Source organism: Leucoraja erinacea, chromosome 22 (assembly GCF_028641065.1).
Source record: "Leucoraja erinacea ecotype New England chromosome 22, Leri_hhj_1, whole genome shotgun sequence".
Classification (NCBI taxonomy): Eukaryota; Metazoa; Chordata; class Chondrichthyes; order Rajiformes; family Rajidae; genus Leucoraja; species Leucoraja erinaceus.
This window is the reverse complement of record NC_073398.1, coordinates 7,296,519-7,318,094: the sequence shown is the minus strand read 5'-3', so window position 1 is coordinate 7,318,094 and position 21,576 is coordinate 7,296,519. Positions and strand designations below refer to the sequence as shown.

General features: G+C 45.5%; 1 protein-coding gene across 2 annotated transcripts; it reads left to right on the top strand.

The window, feature by feature from the left end:
- Positions 1-7,787: 7,787 nt before the first annotated feature.
- On the top strand, positions 7,788-18,957 carry LOC129707682 (islet amyloid polypeptide). 2 transcript variants are annotated; one of them, XM_055652873.1, is made up of 4 exons: positions 7,788-8,292; positions 8,669-8,856; positions 10,366-10,500; positions 17,028-18,957. In XM_055652873.1, the coding sequence occupies exons 2-4, from the start codon at positions 8,771-8,773 to the stop codon at positions 17,215-17,217; spliced, it is 411 nt and encodes a 136-aa protein (XP_055508848.1). In that variant the 5' UTR covers positions 7,788-8,292; positions 8,669-8,770; the 3' UTR covers positions 17,218-18,957. The 2 variants fall into 2 exon arrangements, with proteins under 2 accessions (XP_055508848.1, XP_055508846.1); XM_055652871.1 differs by having other exon boundaries at positions 8,646-8,856.
- Positions 18,958-21,576: the final 2,619 nt, after the last annotated feature.

Below are 21,576 nucleotides of genomic sequence, written 5' to 3'. Positions count from 1 at the left end.
CGAAGGGACTGATTCTTCACTGTATCTCTAAACTAAACTAAACTAAACTAAACTAAACTATACTATACTAAACTTATGGTCTGGCAAAATGCATTTCACACGTGTCCAACATTGTTAACTAGGCAGAAATACAAATAGTCCAGCATTAATCAAAAATCTCAATAATCTCCAAATAACTTAGTTGCCAGTGGACATCAAAGTGTGATAACATTGAACTAGTGTGAACGGTTGATTGATGGTCAGCATGGACTCGATGGGCCGAAGGGCCTATTTCCATGCTGTATCTTTCAAACTTTCAGTTAAAGTACAAAACAAAACAGAGAGCAGTAACCTGGCCAGGGGAAACTCAATAGTAACCAGGATTATTCTGACATTTAATCACATAATTAATGTAGTTAATGTCAAGTGCCCAGCTTATGCAAACAAGTATAGGATTCAATTATATTAATCACTTCAAACAAGTGATTCTCCTTGGATAAAAATAGATATGTAAATAAAACATGCAATACATATCCATATGCTGCCGGAGTGATTTGTAAGGACCATGCAATATAACTTTACTTGTCATACCTTTTGGCAGACACCTCCTAAATAAGAATAATATCAGCAATCTCTAAACTATGTAGTCTGCACGTCCAGCGCGGTAGAATGCACAAAGTCTCCTCAGAAACACTCCTCTAATTCAAAGAACTCAACTCGACTCAACACTGACTCCCAGCTTCTGAATGTATAGGCTTTTACAAATGGGAAGGTGCAACCAGATCGGAGGTTGAATGTGGAAAGGAGGAATTGCAGGTGCTGGTATATAAAACTAAATACACAAAAATGCTGGAGTAACTCAGCGGGTCAGGCACCATCTATGGAGAACATGGAGAGGCGAAGTTTTCGATAGTGACCTTTCGTCAGACTGAAGAAGGATGGGCCTCCAGCTGTTGTCTTCCTTGGACATATGGATTGACCTGCAAACCAATGTCCCTCTCCCTGCCTGACCAACGTTGTACCTGCTAGGCCAGACACTAATATGAATGTACATACTTTTAAATGGATGCAAGTTTAATATTCCTAGCATTCATATGACATGGGACTGCTTTGTCATAACATTGTTAGAGATGTGATTCTTAACAGTTCAAGTATTTAAACAGGAAGAATTGTACAATCCCTATTAATTTTACGATTTAATATGTTGTAAAATGCAAGCAGTGACATACCAAGGTGATATGAATGTGAATATTTCATTAAACTCTGCCCTTTATACTGAACAGAAATAAAAATGGTTGCTATCAATGCGTTTTCTCCTCTTTATTACAATCGTCGAATGGAAAGCAGAAGAAGCATTTAAGAATGAAGAGTGTTTAATTGTTATATGTACTGAACATGGAACAAGTCCATTCTTACCTGCATCAGCATAACAGGCCAATCAACACAATACATACAGATAAAATATCACCTAAAAAAAAGAATAACCACCATAGTAGTGCACAAAACAAGTAGTCAGTGCAACCAAAGAGTCTGTGGAAGTTCATGGAATTAACTTTCATGGACTAAACTCTTTGAAAGGAGATGAGTGGGAATTTCTTTAGCCGGAGGGTGGTCAATCTGTGGAATTCATTGGTCGTCATTGGGTATTTTCAAAGTAGAGATTGATAGGTTCTTGATTAGTAAGGGCATCAAAGGTGACGAAGAGAAGGCAGGAGAATGATGGCAAGAGGGAATTAAGACCAGTAATCCTTGCCTTATAATTGAGGTTAGTATTGTGTGTTGTTGGAAAGAAGCTGTTCTTCAACCTGGTCTTCATGGTTTTCGGACACCTGTACTTTCTTCTCGATGGCAGGAAAGATATTAACCATATAACCATATAACAATTACAGCACGGAAACAGGCCATCTCGACCCTTCTAGTCCGTGCCGAACACATAATCTCCCCTAGTCCCAAATACCTGCGCTCAGACCATAACCCTCCATTCCCTTCCCATCCATATAACTATCCAATTTATTTTTAAATGATAAAAATGAACCTGCCTCCACCACCTTCACTGGAAGCTCATCCCACACAGCCACCACTCTCTGAGTAAAGAAGTTCCCCCTCATGTTACCCCTAAACTTCAGCCCCTTAATTCTCAAGTCATGTCCCCTTGTTTGAATCTTCCCTACTCTCAGTGGAAAAAGCTTATCCACGTCAACTCTGTCTATCCCTCTTATCATTTTAAAAACCTCCATCAAGTCCCCCCTTAACCTTCTGTGCTCCAAAGAATAAAGCCCTAACTTGTTCAACCTATCTCTGTAACTTAGTTGCTGAAACCCAGGCAACATTCTAGTAAATCTCCTCTGTACTCTCTCTATTTTGTTGACATCCTTCCTATAATTAGGCGACCAAAATTGTACACCATACTCCAGAATAGAGGGTGGCCAGGGTGGTGTGGGTCTTTGATGCTGCTGGCTGCTCTTTTTGAGGCAGCACCTCCAATAGATCCCTTTGATGGTGAGGAAGTCAGTACCTGTGATGGACCAGGCAGTGTCCACCACTCCCTGTAATCTCTTTCGTTCCTGGGCTTGTAATTAGACCAGAAGGTCACTGGGTATGTTTCGAGTATTCACATCGTTGGATGGCTGTTGGAGTGTTTTCCTGTACGGTCAAGAAACCTTCTTTGGGTCGTTACACGCACATTTATAAAAATAAAGGATTTAAAATACCGTGGAAGATGCTGTGCTGCCGTTGATACAGTTTTCTTCTTTTGCTCTTCTCAATGCTATTTGAAATTTAAGGATGAGGCTTTTACTGTGGTGATGATGATGCCAGAGGCACAGTGGCGCAGTGGTAACATTGCTGCCTTATGCCTCTGTCCCACTTAGGAAACCTGAACGGAAATCTCTGGAGACTTTGCGCCCACCCAAGGTTTCCGTGCTGTTCCCGGAGGTTCCTGGAGGTTTTTGTCAGTTTCCCTACCTGCTTCCACTACCTGCAACCTCCGGCAACCATCTGCAACCTCCGGGAACCGCACGGAAACCTTGGGTGGGGCGCAAAGTCTCCAGAGGTTTCTGATCAGGTTTCCTAAGTGGGACAGGGGCATAACAGCGCAAGAGACCCGGGTCGCCCTCGAGATGCTAAATGCATTTTGTTGTCTCTGTATTGTACACTGAGAATGACAATTAAAGTTGAATCTGAATCTGAATCTGAATCTAATCCTGACTATGGCTGCTCTCTAGGGAATTTGTACGTTCTCCCTGAGACCTCATAGGTTTTCTCCAGATGCTCCCATTTCCTCCCACATCCTAAAGACATAAGGTTTGTAGGTTAATTGGCTTTGGTAAATTGTCCCTAGTGTGTAGGATAGCGCCAGTGTATGGGGTGAACGCTGGGCGGTGCGGACTCTGTGGGCCGGAGGTTGTGTTTTCACGCTGTATCTCGAACACTAAAGCTAAAAACTATTAATCGAATGTCGCCCTCGATGTCCCCCCCCCCCCCCCACCTATTTTCTAGCTTCCTCCCCCCTACATCAATCAGTCCCGACCCAGAACTTCCCCAGAGATCCTGCCTGGCCCGCTGAGTTACTCCAGCACTTTGTGTATATTGTGGGTACTGAGGGTCCATTTTAGAGGTTGCTGAGACACAAGTGACTGCAGATGCTGGAGTCTTGAACTGGAGGAACTCAGCAGGTCAGGCAGCTTCAGTGGAAGAAATGGACAGACGACGTTTCAGGTCAGGACCCTTCTTCAGACTGATTACTGATTACAATGTAAAGAATTTGGTTTGTAACTTCACAATTTACTAAGTCTGTGAGTTTACCATAATTTCACTGGAATTTATTTTTTTGTACATCAAAGACCCCCTTTATCTGGTATTCCGTTTATCCTGTATCTGTAACTGTGGATGGCTTGATTGTAATCATGCATAGTCTTTTCGCTGACTGGATAGCAAGAAACGAAAAAACCTTTCACTGTAACATGTGACAATAATAACAGCCGAAAATAAACTAAACTAAAACAGAGAGAATTAATTTAATGACCTCAGGTATTGCAGAGAATTCTCACTCTCACTCAGATCAATCAATAGCTTTCAATGTGTTTGAGTTTATTTAGAAATAGTGAATAAATTATTAGTAGGAAAGAACTGCAGATGCTGGTTTAAATCGAAGATACACACAAAATGCTGGAGTAACTTAGTGGGACAGGCAGCATCCCTGGAGAGAAGGAATGGGTGACGTTTCGGGTTGAGACCCTCCTTCAGACTGAAAGAGTCATAGAGTGATACAGTTTGGAAACACTGTGGAAACCCTGTGGCCTCTCACGGCCATCAGAGGCCTCTCACGACCATACAGGCGACCCCTGGCAACATGTTGCGGGTGACCTCTCATGACCATAGGAGACCTCTCATGACCATACAGCCCATGGTCGTGAGGGGTCTCCAAAGAGTCATAGCGTCTTTCTGGTCGCCACTGAATTTTCAACATGCTGAAAATTTTGCCGACCTATGACGTGTGCTGGCAGTCGCCTGTAAAGGTCGCGTAAGTGGGACAGGCCCTTTAGTGTCACTTGTACCGAGATACAGTGAAAAGCCTTTGTTTGCATTTTATCCAGTCAAATCAATTCAAATTACAGTAGACCCGTTGCACCATTGTGACCCACCCCCCCCCACACACACACTATTCTGTCAGCAATTCATGATAACAACATGAATCTACATAGCTTAGAATAACTTGTTATCATTATTTTTCTTACATGGGAAGGAACTACAGCGCTGGTTTAAATCGAAGATAGACACAAAATGCTGGAGTAACTCAACGGGACAGGCAGCATCTCTGGAGAGAAGGAATGGGTGACTTTTCAGAACATCATTATTTTATTGATTGGAGTTTTAAAATAAATATTTCCATTGCACTTGCTTCTTATTTTTTAAGCTTTGTTCAATTAATATTAATAATAATAATAAATTTTATTTATGGGTGCCTTTCAAGAGTCTCAAGGACACCTTACAAAAATTTAGCAGGTAGAGGGAAAACATGTAAGGGGAATGAAATAAATAGTAGAGACATGACTAGTACACAAAGTAAAGACAGAATTCAATACAAAACACAATAATAAGGCAATTAATGCACAGATGAAAAGGGAGGGGGACGTGGGGCTAAGGATAGGCAGAGGTGAAGAGATGGGTCTTGAGGCGGGACTGGAAGATGGTGAGGGACACGGAATTGCGGATCAGTTGGGGGAGGGAGTTCCAGAGCCTGGGAGCTGCCCTGGAGAAGGCTCTGTCCCCAAAACTGCGGAGGTTGGACTTGTGGATGGAGAGGAGACCGGCTGATGTGGATCTGAGGGACCGTGAGGGTTGGTAGGGGGAGAGGAAGTCAGTAAGATATGGGGGGGCCAGATGGTGGAGGGCTTTGTAGGTGAGTATCAGGATTTTGTAGGTGATCCGGTGGGAGATGGGAAGCCAGTGAAGTTGTTTGAGGACTGGAGTGATGTGATGCCAGGATTTGGTGTGGGTGATGAGTCGGGCGGCTGCGTTCTGGACCAGTTGGAGTCGGTTGATGTAGGTGGAGCTGATGTCAAGGATAAGTGAGTTGCAATAGTCCATTCTGAATGTTAGTACACTGGATAAGGATGAGAGGAATGAAAAATCACCTTGAGTATTACCTTCCTTCAGGGAAAGACCCTAAAAGTCAGCTACCTCTCTCTGTCAGAAGAATAGCAGTCAAGTAATATGTACTTAACAGAACTTCATGTCTGAATAATGCCCTTGAGACGGCTGCGATGGAGAGTAAGGAGATGGTTACCTACATCTTCGCATAGTGTGGATTTGCCTCGGTGGTCTGGAGAAGGATGCAAGGGTCCTTGTCACTGTTCATTCCAAACAGCTCGGTAACGCAGGACTCTCTGAATTACAGGCTGCTCCCAGGGACACATTCAGACACGGACATCAGTTGCTACAGGAAGATCATCAACTTGGTGATAGACTCTCTTTGGTCTGCCCGAACCTTGTTGGTCTCCTAGCAGAGTGAGATGTCTGCCGGGGAATGCTGCCGACTGGCCCGCTCCAGACTGCAGGAGGACGTGCTGAGGGACGCACTGAAGCTCCGTGCAGCCAATGCCAAGGCTCTGTGGGGGAGGACCGCTGCTGGACATTGAGGGGACAAACCTCAGGCAAGGAAAAGGATATCATCCCAGGGAGCAACATGAGTGGCAAGGGTGTATTATTTTATATAAACATAGGTATGACATCAATTATTGTACAGACACTAAGAATGTCAGAAGTGTTTTTGCGCTGACTTTGTTTTGCATATATTTTAAATTCTGAATAAAGTTTATTTTAGAAGAAAAAGAACAATATCCTCTGCACTGACAAATTCACGAACATTAACAATTTGTTAATACCTGTATTTCGTTTTTTGTTTATTGTCCTATGTACCGAGGTACAGTGAAAAGCTTTAAAGGCCGTGCATTCTCACTCACAGTTCCCGTGATCCAGTCAAACTTACTACAGACAGCGGCTGTAGTCAGGATTGACCCCAGGTCTCTGGCGCTGTAAGGCAACAACTCTACTGCTGCGCCACTGTGATGCCCAATTAAGGGCCTGTCCGACTTGGGCGTTATTTGCGCGTCATTTACGCGACAACATTTATGAGTCATGATGCACGCCGCGTGCGTTGTGACGTGCACGTGATGTGTGCATGGTATGCATTACGCACGCATGGTGCATGTTGACGTAGGCTGTGACGTGCGGTCCCGCGCGGCACCCCAGGGTTTTGAGATGTACAAAATCTTCGCGCATGCCATCTGCGTGACGTGCAAATGACGCCCAAGTGGGACAGGCCCTTAAACCTGTACGCCTTTGGAATGTGGGAGGTAACTGGAGCACTCAGAGGAAATTCGCAGGAAGAACACGCAAACTCCACATAAAGAGCACCGGAGGTCAAGATTGAACACTGGGTCGCTGGATCAACTCGAGCATCGGCACCACTCTGCAAGCCTTCATTGCGTGGTTGTCTTTGTCCCCCTTTGACACCGACAGGAAGGCCAGTAGTCAGATGAAAATTGTGGAGTCTATGCTTTTAATCAGCTCTTAAACCCCCTTGAAACTTTCCCACCACCAGGCAATAGGTTTGTGATGGAAATTACTCTCCAGTGGGAGAGGTAGAGGTAGGGAGAGGTGAATTGGCAGAGTTGTCTGCATTACCCTTCAAGGGTTTACTTGACATAGAACCATACAGCACAAGAATATGCCCTTCAGCCCACAATGTCTGTGCCGAACATCATGCCAAGACCAACTCTTATCTGCCTGCACACAATCCATATACCCCCCCCCCCCCCCCCCCCCCCCCCCCCCCCCCCCCCCCCATTTCCCTGCATATCCATGTGCCTGTTCAAAAATATCTAAGTAAGTTTATTGGCCAAGTATTCACATACAAGGAATTTGCCTTGGTGCTGCGCCCACAAGTAACAACATGACATACAGTGACAGTTACGAATGACTCAGAAAACACTAAACATGAATAATAATAAAACATTAATGATAACACACCATTGATCAAGCATGTGAACCAACAAAATACCAGATCAAAGGGAGGCTACAGATTTTTTGGCTGTTGAGTAGAGCAACTACTCGTGGATAAAACTGTTTTTATGTCTGTCTGTGGCAGCTTTGACAATCCGGAGTCGCCTTCCAGAGCATCACTATTGTATCCGCCTCCCCCACCACCCCTGGCAGCGCGTTCCAGAAACACACTAATAAAAAACTTACCCCCACACATCTCATTTAATCCCCCCTCTCCCCTTAAAGCTATGCCCTCTAGTGTTTGATTGTTTCCATCCCGAGGGGAAATGTTCTGACTGTCTGCCCTGTCTATGCCTCTAATACTTCTACCTGCCCTTCTCTCAGGCTCCAGCGTTACAAAGAAAACAGTCCACGTCTGTCCAACTTCTACCTCTATCTGTTGACGTTGGAGCTGTGCAAACTCTATAAAGTGGGTGTAGGTAGAGTGATTCAGGTACTGTCTCGCTGTGAGTTAGTTGGGCTGACGTACAGCAGCACTGTGCCTGTCTGTAGGCGCCACTGTTGACGCCTAGGTTTCAACTGGGGCATTGACCCAATCTACAGAGGATTTCTCGAGTGAATTTCCCCTCACTGGATATCTCTTCAGCAGGCTGACGTCAAAATAACACCGAGGGGCGCAGGGCTTTAAAAGACCAGTTGCTCTCGCCGGCAATGAACAAGGCGAAGGAGCAGAGACCTTGCGAGCTGCAGACACGGGGATATCCCCTGCGTGGTTGAATTCCACCTGAGATCCTGCCTCAACTCCCAGTAAGTAGAAACCAGAGGAGCTAACACGGGGGGGGGGGGGGGGGGTTGCAAACTCCCTCCCAACTTTGTCCCCTCTATCCGTGTCCAAATCCCATCTCCTCTCCCCTAGCCCCTCTAACCGCAGATCACAGCTTGCACGCTATAGGATCTTTGCACGCAAGCATCCTCATAATTGGAAATAAGAGTTATTTCATTTCTCTTTGCGGGTAAAATGTTTCCAGCATGAAATTAATGATTGAAATTAATGTCCAATTTGATGTTGCAGATGGGAAGTAACGCTCACTCTGCTGTAACTCTTAACATTCAATTCAATGCATGCACTTCTAACTAATTCGCTTCTTCGCCTTTAACAGTTACCCGGTGCGGTTGGTTTCAGCGCAAGTTCAGGAGACTCGCTTTATGTGTGTGTGTGCGAGTCGCTGAAAAAGTTTTATCCCAGTATCTTACCTGCTGAATCGGCGTCTCGGCGTTTGAAGCCATGCACTGTCTGAAATTATCCACCATTCTCCTCTTCGTCTCGGTATCTCTCAGCTCGCTGGACCGGTTACAGGCTGTCGCGATCAGGTATGTGTGCATTGTTACCGGTTTTATGCGTCGGCTAAGGTTAGTTGATTGTAATATGTAGAATGGAACTGCAGGCGCTGGTTTAAACCGAAGGTAGACACAAAAAGCCGGAGTGTCTACTCAGCGGGTCGGGCAGCATATGTGGAGGGTGAATGAGATAAGATAACCAACGAGTAGTTTAGGTTTACTTTGGAAACGGGTCAATCAGCCCACCGAGTCCACGCCGACACCGAGTTTTGTGTTATCCCCAATTTCTCGTCCACTCTCTGCACATCCTTGGTCCTACTCACAAGGGGCGATTTACAGAAGCCGATAGATCTACAAACCCGCACGTCTTTGGGACGTGGGAGGCAACCCCCACGGTCACAGAGAGAACGTGCAAACTCCACACACTGACAGCACCCGAGGTCAGGATCGAACCCGGGTCCCTGGCGCCGTGAGGCAGCAGCTCCACCCGCAGCGCCTTTGGGTAGGTTGGTCCGAAAGGGTGGGTCTGTCTCCATACTGCAGGACCCGACCTCAACAATGAGAGCTTCGATTAATCCAGCACAGATATTGGAGGAGATGTTGCCATAATCTTGCTCACAGTCTCCTAAACGGTCCGAAACCCTCCAACTTTCTTGGAGAAACACGGAACTGGAGACGTCTGTTTATAAATATGAAGATACAAAGTGCTGGAGTAACTCAGCTGGTCAGGCAGCATCTCTGGAGAACATGGACAGGTGGCGCTTCAGGTCGGGACGTTTTGTTTGGACTGGATTGCTACTGCATTTAAAATCTCATCAACATTACACCAGTGATAATAAGCCAGTAAACACGAGAAGTAGGTTTAATTTGGGGCTTTAAAAAGCAGACCGTTGTTGGAATGCAAACACTGCAAAGATCCAAGTGTGGTTGAGTTGGGGACCAACGTAATGTTGAAATCAAAAATGTGCTTTTCATTTACAATGCTGTTGTAATCAACTTGCTGCTTGCCATATCTATGCCAGCTTCAGTTTTTTAGTATCACATGTACCCAGCTACAGTGTAATGCTTTGTTTTTGCAAGCTACCCAATTAAATCGGATAATACTGTACATGAATATAAACAAGCCAAACTCGGGTATAATATGTAGAGCAAAGGGTGCAGAATATAGTTCACAGCATTGTGCCATGGACAAAGTCCAATGTACGCAATGGGTGAAACTTCACCTATCCAGGTTTTCCAGAAATATTGCTTGACCTGCTGAGTTACTCCAGCACTTTGTATCTTTTTTTTGTGTAAACCGTCATCTAAAGTTCCTTGTTTGTCCAAGAACGTTGGAGGCTTACAGATATTGAATGCATTGTACATGGAGACTGTGAGGATAAGCTAACCTCCACGAGATCCACATCCCTCCATCCCCTGCGTAGCCATTTGTATCATGGCATCATGTTCGGCACAGACTTAGCAGGCCGAAGGGCCTGTTCCCCCTGCTGTAATTGTTCTATGTTTGATGTTTATTTTGTTTGTTGCTTCCCATTGAATTAGGGACGCTGTCGTTTCCAGTGACCCCGATGCTGTGCTTCCTGGGTGGAAGTCCTGGGAGGTCCCTGTGCTGAGGAAGAGGTCTCCGTTTGGCTGGCCAGCTGCTTTACCTGCACAACAGCTTCTTATGGCAAAGAGGTACCATCATCGCATTCTGCATGATCCTACACACCAGGCTAAGGGAGGTACAGTGGTGCAGGTTACTTTAGTTTAGTTTAGTTTATTGTCACGTGCACGTAGGTACATTGAAAACATTTTGTTGCGTACTATCCAGTCAGCAGAAAGACAATACATGATCACAATCGAGCCATTTACAGTGTATAGATACATGATAAGGGAATAATGTTTAGTGCAAGGTAAAGCCAACAAAGTCCGATTAAGGATAGTCCAAGGGGCACCAAAGAGGTAGATGGTGGTTCAGCACTGCTATCTGGTTGTGGTAGGATGATTCAGTTGCCTGATAACAGCTGGGAAGAAGCTGGCCCTGAATCTGGAGGTGTGCGTTTTCACGTTTCTATACCTTATGGGAGAGGGGAGGAGGTAGAATTTGCAGCAGGTAGAACCGTTGCCTCGCAGCACCGGGTTCTATCCCGACCTGTCACATATAGACCTGCACTGTGTGGAGTTCTGATCTCTAAAATCAAGAAAGGACTCTGAAGAAAATGCAAAACTAAAACAATACGTTTATTATTGTGCGGAAGGGGACAATGGGTGCCATTGAGTCAATGGCAATTCCCAATGGAGAAATCAGCTGAATGCTGTCTGTGTGTGGAGTTTGCACGGTCTCCCTGTTACCGCATGGCTGCTCCAGTTTCCTCCCACATCCCTTAAAACATGCGGGTTTGTGGATTAATTGGCCTCTGTACATTGCCCCTGATGTGTAGCGGAGTGGATGAGAAAGAGGAATACCCTAGTGTAACTATTGTGAATGGGTGATCGTGTAGACTCGGTGGGCCAAAGGGCCTGTTTCCATGCTGTATCTCTAAACCAAACTAAGATGGGTGGACAAAGGTCAGAGGTGGGAAGAAGGCAAAAGGATGTGAGATAAGGAGGGAAGAGGTGTGAAATGTAAAGCCAGAGGAATGGATCTCAGTGGAAGAGGGGAAAGGTGGGCAGGGATGGTGGGAGAAATGGGTTCACATCTGGGTGGGGCACAAGCAAGGGGGGGAGAATTACAAATGGGTGTGGTTGTTAGTTAGTTACCTAAAATTGAAGAATTCAATGTTCGTACCATGGTGCGTACATACATGTGCATAGATAGAGAGTACAGCATGAAAACATGTTATTCGGCCCACCGAGTCCATGCCTACCAGCGATCACCCATACACTAGTTTAGATTTTAGACTTTAGAGATACAGCGTGACAACAGACCCTTCGGCCCACCAAGTCCGCGCCGACCCGCGAGCACCCGTACACTAACACTATTCTACATACTAGGGAGAATTTTACAACTTACCAAAGCCAATTAACCTGGCCGTCTTTGGAGTGTGGAGGAAACCGGAGCACCTGGAGAAAACCCACATGATCACAGGGAAAACGTACAAGCTCCATACAGAGTCAGGAACGAACCCGGGTCTCTGACGCTGTAAGGCAGCAACTCTACCGCTGAGCCATTGTGCTGTACCTAAGTTCTATCCTACACATGAGGGAGAATTTACAGTAGTCAATTAACCTACAAACATGCACGTCTTTGGGATGTGGGAGGAAACCGGAAAAAACTGGGCGGCACTGTGGTGCAGCGGTAAAGTTGCTGCCTTAGAGCGCTTGCAGCACCGGAGACCCGGGTTCGATCCCGACTACGGATGCTGTCTGTATGGAGTTTGTACGTTCTCCCCGTGGCCACGTGGGTTTTCTCCGAGATCTTGGGTTTCCTCCTACATCCAAAGACGTACAAGTTTGTAGGTTAATTGGCTTGGTATAAGTGTAAACTGTCCCTAGTGTGTTAATGTGCGGGGATCGCTGGTCGGTGCGGACTCGATGGGCTGAAGGGCCTGTTTCCGCACTGTATCGCTAAACGAAACTATACTAAACTAAAACCCTTGCAGCCACTGGAAGAATGTGCAAACTACTGTAATGTGCTGTGTTGTGATTTCCAAAATTAAGAAAGGGCTTTAAAGAAAATGCAATAGCAAAGTTTATTGATTAAGGTGCACAAGGGGGCAACAGGTGCCACCGAGTCTATGCCAATGGAGCAATCCCATTAGTCACGTCTCCCCCTGACTTCCCGACAACCTTTCCAAACTCACATTCCCGTTGACTCCTTTTGAATATAAAATTAAGAACAGAAAAAAATTAGGCGCACGGGGTATGTATCTACTTTTTAAATGCCCGAATCATCCACAAAATCCTCCAGAGAAGATAATTCCAGAGGTTCACCAGATCGTGCAAATGACTTATTCTAAGAGATAATTTACAGAGAGAGACACAAGGAACAGCAGATGCTGGAATCTTGAGCAAAGCGCCAACTGCTGGAGGAAGTCGGCGTTTCAGGCAGCATTTGTGGAGGGAATGGACAGGCGAGGCTTTGGCTCGCAGTTGTCTGTGCAATTTGGAGATGTGATAACTCCATCATAAATACCACGTTCAGTGTAGGACTCATTCCACAACCGTTGACTCACTCCACCAGCGAGGCACAGTTGCAGCAGTTTGTACCATCTATAGGATGCACTGCAGCAACTAACCAAGGGTCCAAGCCTGAAACGTCACCTGGATTCCATGTTCTCCAGAGATTCTACCTGACCCGCTGAGCTACTCCAGCACTTTGTGTCTTTCAATGCTCAAACCGTTGGGTATGAATGCTTCAATCATTCAATGGTGCTTTATTTCCATTGTGCTTTATTTGTCAAACGTTTAATTATTTTTGCATATTTACACGTGCACCATTTCCAAAGTCCGGTTCACCCACGCGCTCAGTCTACTGGAGCGGTTGCTGATCCTGGTGAGCCCCAGGCTCCTGCAGAGCCTCCCTCCATCGCCTTCGACAGGATCGGCGCGCAAACCGATGTCCCTCACATCGCCCGTCCATCTTTGTGTCCTGGGGGTGTGCGGCTTGCAGACGCTGGAGGCAATACCACAGTTCACCCTCTTGTTGGCCCTTGCTCCTCGTGTCTGACGTCTCCTTCCTCACCGGTTCTCCAGTGTTCGGGGGAGGAGCAGGGTCCGGGTCCCGCGGCCGAACCTTTGGAGCCTCTGGGCGTGTTCCCGGTTCCAAGGCTGTGACGCCTCGGCAAGAATCCCGCCACGTGCCACCTCACGCTAAGCTTCCTCAGACAGCTCCATCCAACTGCTAGAAGGACAAGGGCAGCAAAAGAATGGGAACTCCATCATTTGGAAGTTGCCCTCCAAGTCACACACCATCCTAACTTAGAAACATATCGCCATTCCTTCATCGTCACCAGGCTAAAACCCTGGAACTCTCTCCCCAATACCCACACCCCGAGGACTGCAGGGGCTCATGAAGGCAGCTCACTACCACCTTCTCAATTGCAATTAGGGACAGGGCAATTATACTGAGTTGGATGATCAGCCATGATCATATTGAATGGCGGTGCAGGCTCGAAGGGCCGAATGGCCTACTCCTGCACCTAATTTCTATGTTTCTATGTTTTCTATATGCTGACTCAGTTTGCAAAGTCCACATCCCTTGAATGAATTTGGCCACAACAGGACAAATGCCAAATCACAGGACATAATCGGCAGGAGATAATTTTGAGGGAATTCAGAGAAATTAAAATTAACATGTTAGCTGGGAGCTATATTAAAATATCACACCTACTCTACTCATTGAGAAGTTAGATTAACAACCAACAAAGCAATTATGTATCGAACAATTAAATCAAATCAACTCCGTTATTAGAGGGAGCTGTATTTAAACTGTGTGGTGTCATGATCAGAGCAGGGATGGAAGCTGAGATACATTTTTTAATAGACTTCTGCTACTGGAAAAACAAATAGTGTTGGAGTAACTCAGCAGGTCAGGCAGCATCTGTGAAGGATCAGGATGTTTTGGGTCAGGGCCCTTCATTAGACTGATGAGTCTGAAGGGTCCCGACCCAAAACATCATCTGTCCATTCCCACAGTTCCTCCAGCACTTTGTGCTCAAAATACTAACATTTGCAGAGGCCTGTGCCCCCTGCCATTAGAAGTCTGATCAATGAGCAAGGAGGTTACATTCCAGAACGCAAGATAACAAGTCAGTAAGCCCAGTGGGTGAGGCAACATCTATGGAGCGAAGGAAATAGGCAGCATTTCCGGTCGAACCCTTCTTCAGACCCGACCCGAAACGTTGCCTATTTCCTTCACTCCATAGATGCTGCCTCACCCGCTGAGTTTCTCCAGCATTTTTGTCTACCTTCGATTTTCCAGCATCTGCAGTTCCTTCTTAAACAAAAGTCAGTGAACCCATTGTGAAATAAGGGAATAGGTAGATAAAAGTGCTAGAGTAACTCAGCAGGTCAGGCAGCATCTCTGGAGAACATCTATAGGTGATGTTTCGGGTCGGGACACTTCTTCAGACTCAGTGTAGAGCGGGGGAGAAAATTGGAAGAGAGGTGGGGCAGGACAAAGTGTGGCAGATAATAGGCTTGTTATGTAATCTGTCAAGGCCAGGTTCTCTCATTACCCACGGCTCCTGTCAAACTTAGATATGTTGATTCAATGTGTTTTTGGATACAGTGGACATGTCACAGCTGGAAATAGTGGGAAGAGGAAAGGAAAGCGGGATAGTGGGGTAAATGGGTGCACATCAGAGTGGGGCACAGGAAAGGGAGAGTTAAAAATGGAGGGGAGGTTGTTGTAACCTATATATTTGGAGAATTCAATGTTCCTACCATTCGGTTGTAAGCTACCCGTGGAATATGAGGTGCTGTTCCTCCAGTTTGCGTGTGGCCTCACTGTGGCAGTGGAAGAGGCCCAGGACAGAAAGGGTTAGTGAGGGAATGGGAAGGGGAGTTAAAATGGTTAGCAACCAGAAATCTAGCAGGCCTTGGCAGACCGAATGCATGTGTTGACCGAAACGGTCACCGAGTCTACGCTTGGTCTGGCCATTGTAAAGGAGGCCACATCGGGAGAACCAAATGCAGCAGATGAGGTACATTCTCCCCCCCCCCCACCCCACTACAATCAGTCTGAAGAAGTGTCCCGACCCAAAATGTCACCAATGCATGTTCTCCATAGCTGCCGCCTGACCTGCTGAGTTACTCCAGCACTTTGTGGGGTTTTTTTTTTCAAACCAGCATCTGCAGTTCCTAGTGTCTCCAGTTCCTAAATGTCCTCTTGTAGAGCAGAATCATGCTACAATCATATTGCTCTCGTCATTTCCTGAAAACCCTAACTAATGTAACAGAATATTAATATCGATATATACATCACTGATTTTCCGGCACCCTTGGTTCCAGAGCCTGGCTGGATTATCTGTTTTGCTGGAGCAGCAGAGGTCACATAATAATGATACAATACACCTCTGACCCATCCCATGTCTCTAAAGCACCAGCAACTGCTAGAAGCTTAAATAACACAAATATTAATTGTAAATTACATGTGAATGAAATGATTGATGTAACACATTAGTACAGGTATAATTGATATCAATTCATTAGTACGGTATGAGTGAAAATGATTTAGTAATTACTGTATCTACAAAGAATATTGCGCTTCCAAAGTGGCAAATTTTAGAATGTTACTAGAATTGTTGAGCTAATCACAAATCTATAGCTGGCCAGTGAACTAATCTGGCTCTCGTAATTTTGTCCGGATTAAACGAGGTGCCGGACCATCAGTTGCCAGAAAATCGACAACAAAAGTGGACCTGAACTCTAATTGTCCTCCATCCTAGTTGCCCTCTTACTTCCACTGTTTGTATTCTTCCCCAGCCAATATTCGGCCATTGCTGACTAAACCCTTTCTGAGGTCATCTGTTGCCAGCCCTGTTTTGTTCTCGCCTTCTCTATCTTTCACTCTGAAGGCATCCAACCCGAAACTCCACCTATTCCTTTTCTCCAGAGATGCTGCCTGACCTGCTGAGTTACTCCAGTAGTTTGTGTCTATCTTTGGTGTAAACCAGCATCTGCACTTCCTTCCTACACACTCTAATGGTGCAGAATGGTTGCTGAGGGCTGGTGTTGCTGCCTTACAGCGCCAGAGACCCTGGTTCAATCCTGACTATGGGTGTTGCCTGCTCGGAGTTTTACGTTCTCCCCATGACCTGCCTGGGTTTTCTCCTGGTGCTCCGGTTTCGTCCCACACTCCAAAGACATGCAGGTTTGTAGGTTGATTGGTTTTGGTAAAAAATTGTAAAATTGTTCAGAGTGTGTGTAGGATAATGTTAATGTACGGGGATCATTAGTCTGTGTGTACACAAAAATGCTGGAGAAACTCAGCGGGTGCAGCAGGAGCAAAGGAGATAGGCAACGTTTCGGGCCGAAACCCTTGTGTACTTGGTGGGTCGAAGGGCCTGTTTCTGCACTGTGTCTCTAAACTAAATCAAACTAAACTAACAGGTCTGATGAAGGGTCTCGACCCGAAACATCACCTATTAATTTTCTCCAAAAATCCTGCCTGACCCGCTGAGTTACTCCAGCTTTTTGTGTCTATCTTCGGTGTAAACCAGCATCTGCAGTTCCTTCGTACACTAATTGAGTCTATTTGGTTTAATTTACTCTTGCAGCTTCCGTGTTAAAAAGAGGAAGTGCAACACTGCCACCTGTGTGACACAACGCCTGGTGGACTTTTTGAGCCGTTCCAACAAGAATCTGGGTGCTGTTTACACACCGACGAATGTAGGTTCGAACACTTACGGCAAGAGAGACAGCGTGGGACTATACAACAAAGAACTCCAGAGATATCTCCAACGCTAGAACTCAGAGCAATCCTGGTTCATTCTTCTTCAAGTTAGTAGGTTCTTGTGATAGCTCCAGACTCAGTAGAGAACGAAAGTGCTCACCTATCATAGAATTTCAAGCAATTGTGCTCTCGTTTCACTGTTCCTGCCGATGGTTTTGCTATGGAACAATCATATGGATATGACCAGGTTTATTGCTTTATGTAAGAGATCCCTGCATGTTTTTAATTTAAAGAAACCTGCTGGTATTACATGAATTAACTGTAATAACTAAGTTATTTGGATTCTATTAAAGGCTGTTATTGAGAATTTTTTTTTTTAAAGCTGGAGGTGTTTGTCTTTCTGTGAAGTTAACTTTGTTGGCCGAGTGTGAAATATGCATTAGAGGCCCAATAAAAATGAAAAGGGTAGTATTTAGTAGAGCATTGTTGAACATGAATTACTTTCCTTGGAAGCACACAGAGGCACGGCATGAAAAGCAACAGGAGCAAACCATCGCTAAAACTGCCCACCCTCTCTGCCTGTTAAGTATCTCTTGCCCTATCATATTTCACTTGGGCAGCTTGCAACCCAGTGGTATGAACATTGATTTCTCTCATTTCACATAACTCCCCCATTCTCCCTCCCCCCTCCTTGTTCTACTAGGTCCACTGTTCGCATCCTTGTATCCCTGTCGTTAGCACCAGCCAACAATGGGCCATTATGGACTCCACCCTTCCTGAAGTAATCTGTTGCCGGCTCTATTTTGTTCCGGCCTTCTTTATCTTTCAGTCTGAAGGAAGGTTCCAAGCCGAAAACTTCACCCATTCCTTTTTTCCAGAGATGCTGCCTGACCTGCTGAGTCGGTCAGTCTGAAGAAGGAAATCGACCCTATTTCCTTAGCTCCATAGATGCTGCCTCACCCGCTGAGTTTCTCCAGCATTTTTGTCTCCCTGCTGAGTTACTCCAGCACTTTGTGGATCCAATAGTGGTTTAGTTTAACAGGCCCTTCAGCCTGCCGAGTTCACACTGACTATCAATCACCCATTCCACATTAGTTCTACGTTCCCACTTTTGCACCCACTCCCGACACATCAGGGGCAATTCCAAGGGCAATTTTTACAGAGGGCCATTAACCTACAAACCCTCACATCTTGGGGCTGTTTAGTTTTAGTTTTAACTTTAGAGATACAGCTTGGAAACAGGCACTTCCGCCCACAGAGTCCGCACCGACCAGCGATCACCATGCAGTAGTTCTATCCTACACACTAGGGACAATTTACAGATGCCATTTAGCCTAAAAGCCCGCCTGCCTTTGGGGTGTGGCAGGAAAACAGAACAACCACGAGTAAACCCGCACGCAATCTCAGGGAAAGTGTACAAACTCCATACTCAGAGAGCACCCAGGGTCGGGATCGAACCCGGTACTCAGGCGCTGTGAGGCAGCAGCTTTACCCGCTGGGCCACTGAGCCGCCCATTTAATTCATTTGCAGAAGCCCATTGTTCTGCTTCAAAATCCTCAAAGTAAGAAATCCAAGTATCTACTATCAGTTTTGCTGAGATAGCCTGCACCCTCTCAGTCTTTATCAAAGATCCCATAGCGAGCAAGATAGTCCACTCCTGCTAAATCCAATGGGCAGACGTGTAGTACGCAACGGAGCGGAACGTGGGCCATTTCTTCGGCCATTTCAGTAACCTGTCCCGACTTTGTATATCCCACTCGCAGTGTAATCAACGTTGCGGGGGAACAGTTTGTGTTAATAAATTATAATTGTGTTCATTTTCTTTTTTTAATGTTTTTTTTTCTTTTTACTTTTTAAAAAAATTCTTTTTAAATGGCTCATGTGCTGTGTTTTATTCAGCGACCATACAACTGATTAGATTGTGTAGGAAAGAACACACATACACACAAAAATGAATGTGATATAGATGTATATAATCATATACCACACACATATATATTTCTCCAGACTTTTATATATATAAAACTAGACTAAGTGGGACCCGTTGGGTCCCATGTTCACACGGGAGGGTTGGTCCCCCGATGCAATATTCCACCTCTCCACCAATTTCAATATTGATGGCCAGTGGGGGGGGGGGGGGGGGGGCTTTCTGGAGGGCTGGTATGGGTTCTTGGGGTGGCAGCTCAGTCCCTCAAACCTGATCTGCTGGCAGCTAACTCACGGCTGGTGGGCTGGCAGTTGACTCATGACTATTCCTTGAAATTCTATTTCAAGCAAGGTGCAAGGCCACCAAATTCAAGTGCAGTTTCATACCACTTTCAGCAGGGTGCAAGGCCACCAAATTCAGTGCAGTTTCATACCACTTTCAGCAGGGTGCAAGGCCACCAAATTCAGTGCAGTTTCATACCACTTCAAGCAGGATGCAAGGCCGCCAAATTCAAGTGCAGTTTCATTCCACTTCAAGCAGGGTCGAAGGCCACCAAATTCAAATGCAGCTTCATACCATTTCATGCAGGGTGAAACCATTATAAAACAACACAAAACACCAAACTCACAGTTCAGTAGACATTCAGTGTGTTCAGTTGATTCACAGCTCAGACAGAGTCATGACCTCTCCCTTCCCCATCATACAGAGACTGAGCTACACCCACACTTCCGGATTTTATAACCCCTCCCCCTCCCACCAGAAAAGATGTGGCTTTCAGGGCGTGATTGACAGGAGAGAGATTCTCAACATTTTTTAAATTAATAACACTTTTATTTTTCATTGATGGGAAGAATTCTCTGCACCTGCTCAGCAGAGGGGGGACTGAGTAAGGTGGCCAAAAATCACAGCCGCAAGTGGTAGCATTTTATCTTAAATCAATATACAGTGCTAACAGGAAGTAAGTGCATTTGCAGTAGTGCCCTTTAACTTCAAGCCAAAGCACGCAAGCCGTCATTTGCAGTAAGTAGTGCCATTCAACTTAAACCCAAAGCACCCAAGCCACCATTTGCAGTAAGTAGTGCCTTTCAACTTCAAGCCAAAGCACCCAAGCCACCATTTGCAGTAAGCAGTGCCTTTCAACTTCAAGCCAAAGCACCCAAGCCACCATTTGCAGTAAGTAGTGCCTTTCAACTGCATGCCACCATTTGCAGTAAATAGTGCCTTTCAACTTCAAGTCAAAGCTCCCAAGCCACCATTTGCAATGTAGTGCCTTTCAACTTTAAACCAAAGCTCCCAAGCCATCTTTTGCAGTAAATAGTGCATTTTAACAAGCCAAAACACCCAAGCCACCATTTGCAGTAATTAGCACCTTTCAACTTCAAGCCAAAACATCCAAGCCACCATTTGCAGTAAGTATTGCCTTTCAACTTCAAGTCAAAGCACCCAAGCCACCATTTACAGTAAGTAGTCCCTTTCAACTTCAAGCCAAAGCACCCGAACAGCCATTTGCAGGTAGTGCCTTTTACTTCAAACAAACGATATTTTCATTTTCAAAGCACATTAAGGGTACTCACAGTTGTGTAGACATTTGTTCAGTTATTCAGAGCTCATAGAGACGTGACCCTTGGCTTCATCCATCTTGCAGAGAGTGTGAGGCACACCACTTCCTGGTTTTCTAGTCCCTCCCCCTCCCTCCAGCAGGTGCAGCAGAGAGAATGGTGATTATTTTAAACTTCAAGGTAAAGCTCCCAAACCACCATTTGCAGTAAATAGTGCAATTCAACTTCAAGCCAAAGCACCCAAGCCATCATTTGCAGTAAGTAGTGCCTTTCAACTTCAAGCAAAACACCCAAGCCACCATTTGCAGTAAGTAGTGCCTTTCAACTTCAAGCCACCATTTGCAGTAGTTATTAGTGCCTTTCAACTTCAAGCCAAAGCACCCAAGCCACCATTTGCAGTAAGAAGTGCCTTTCAACTTCAAGCCAAATCACCCACCACCATTTGCAGTAATTAGTGCCTTTCAACTTCAAGCCAAATCACCTGCCACCATTTGCAGTAAGTAGTGCCTTTCAACTTCAAGTCAAAGCACCCAAACAACCATTTCATGTGCAGTAAGTAGTGCCTTTCAATTTCAAGCAAATCAACCCACACCATTTGCAGTAGGTAGTGCCTTTCAACTTCAAGCAAAAGCTCCCAACCCACTATTTGCAGTACGAAGGTGCCTTTCAACTTCAAGCCAATACACCCAAGCCACCATTTGCATTAGTGCCTTTCAACTTTAAACCAAAGCTCCCAAGCCACCATTTGCAGTAAGTAGTGCCTTTCAACCTTAAACCAAAGCTCCCAAGCCACCATTTGCAGTAAGTAGTGCCTTTCAACTTCAAGCCACAGCACCCAAGCCACCATGTGCAGTAAGAAGTGCCTTTCAATTTCAAGCCAAATCACCCAAGCCATCATTTGCAGTAAGTAGTGCCTTTCAACATCAAGCCCAAGCACCCAAGCCAT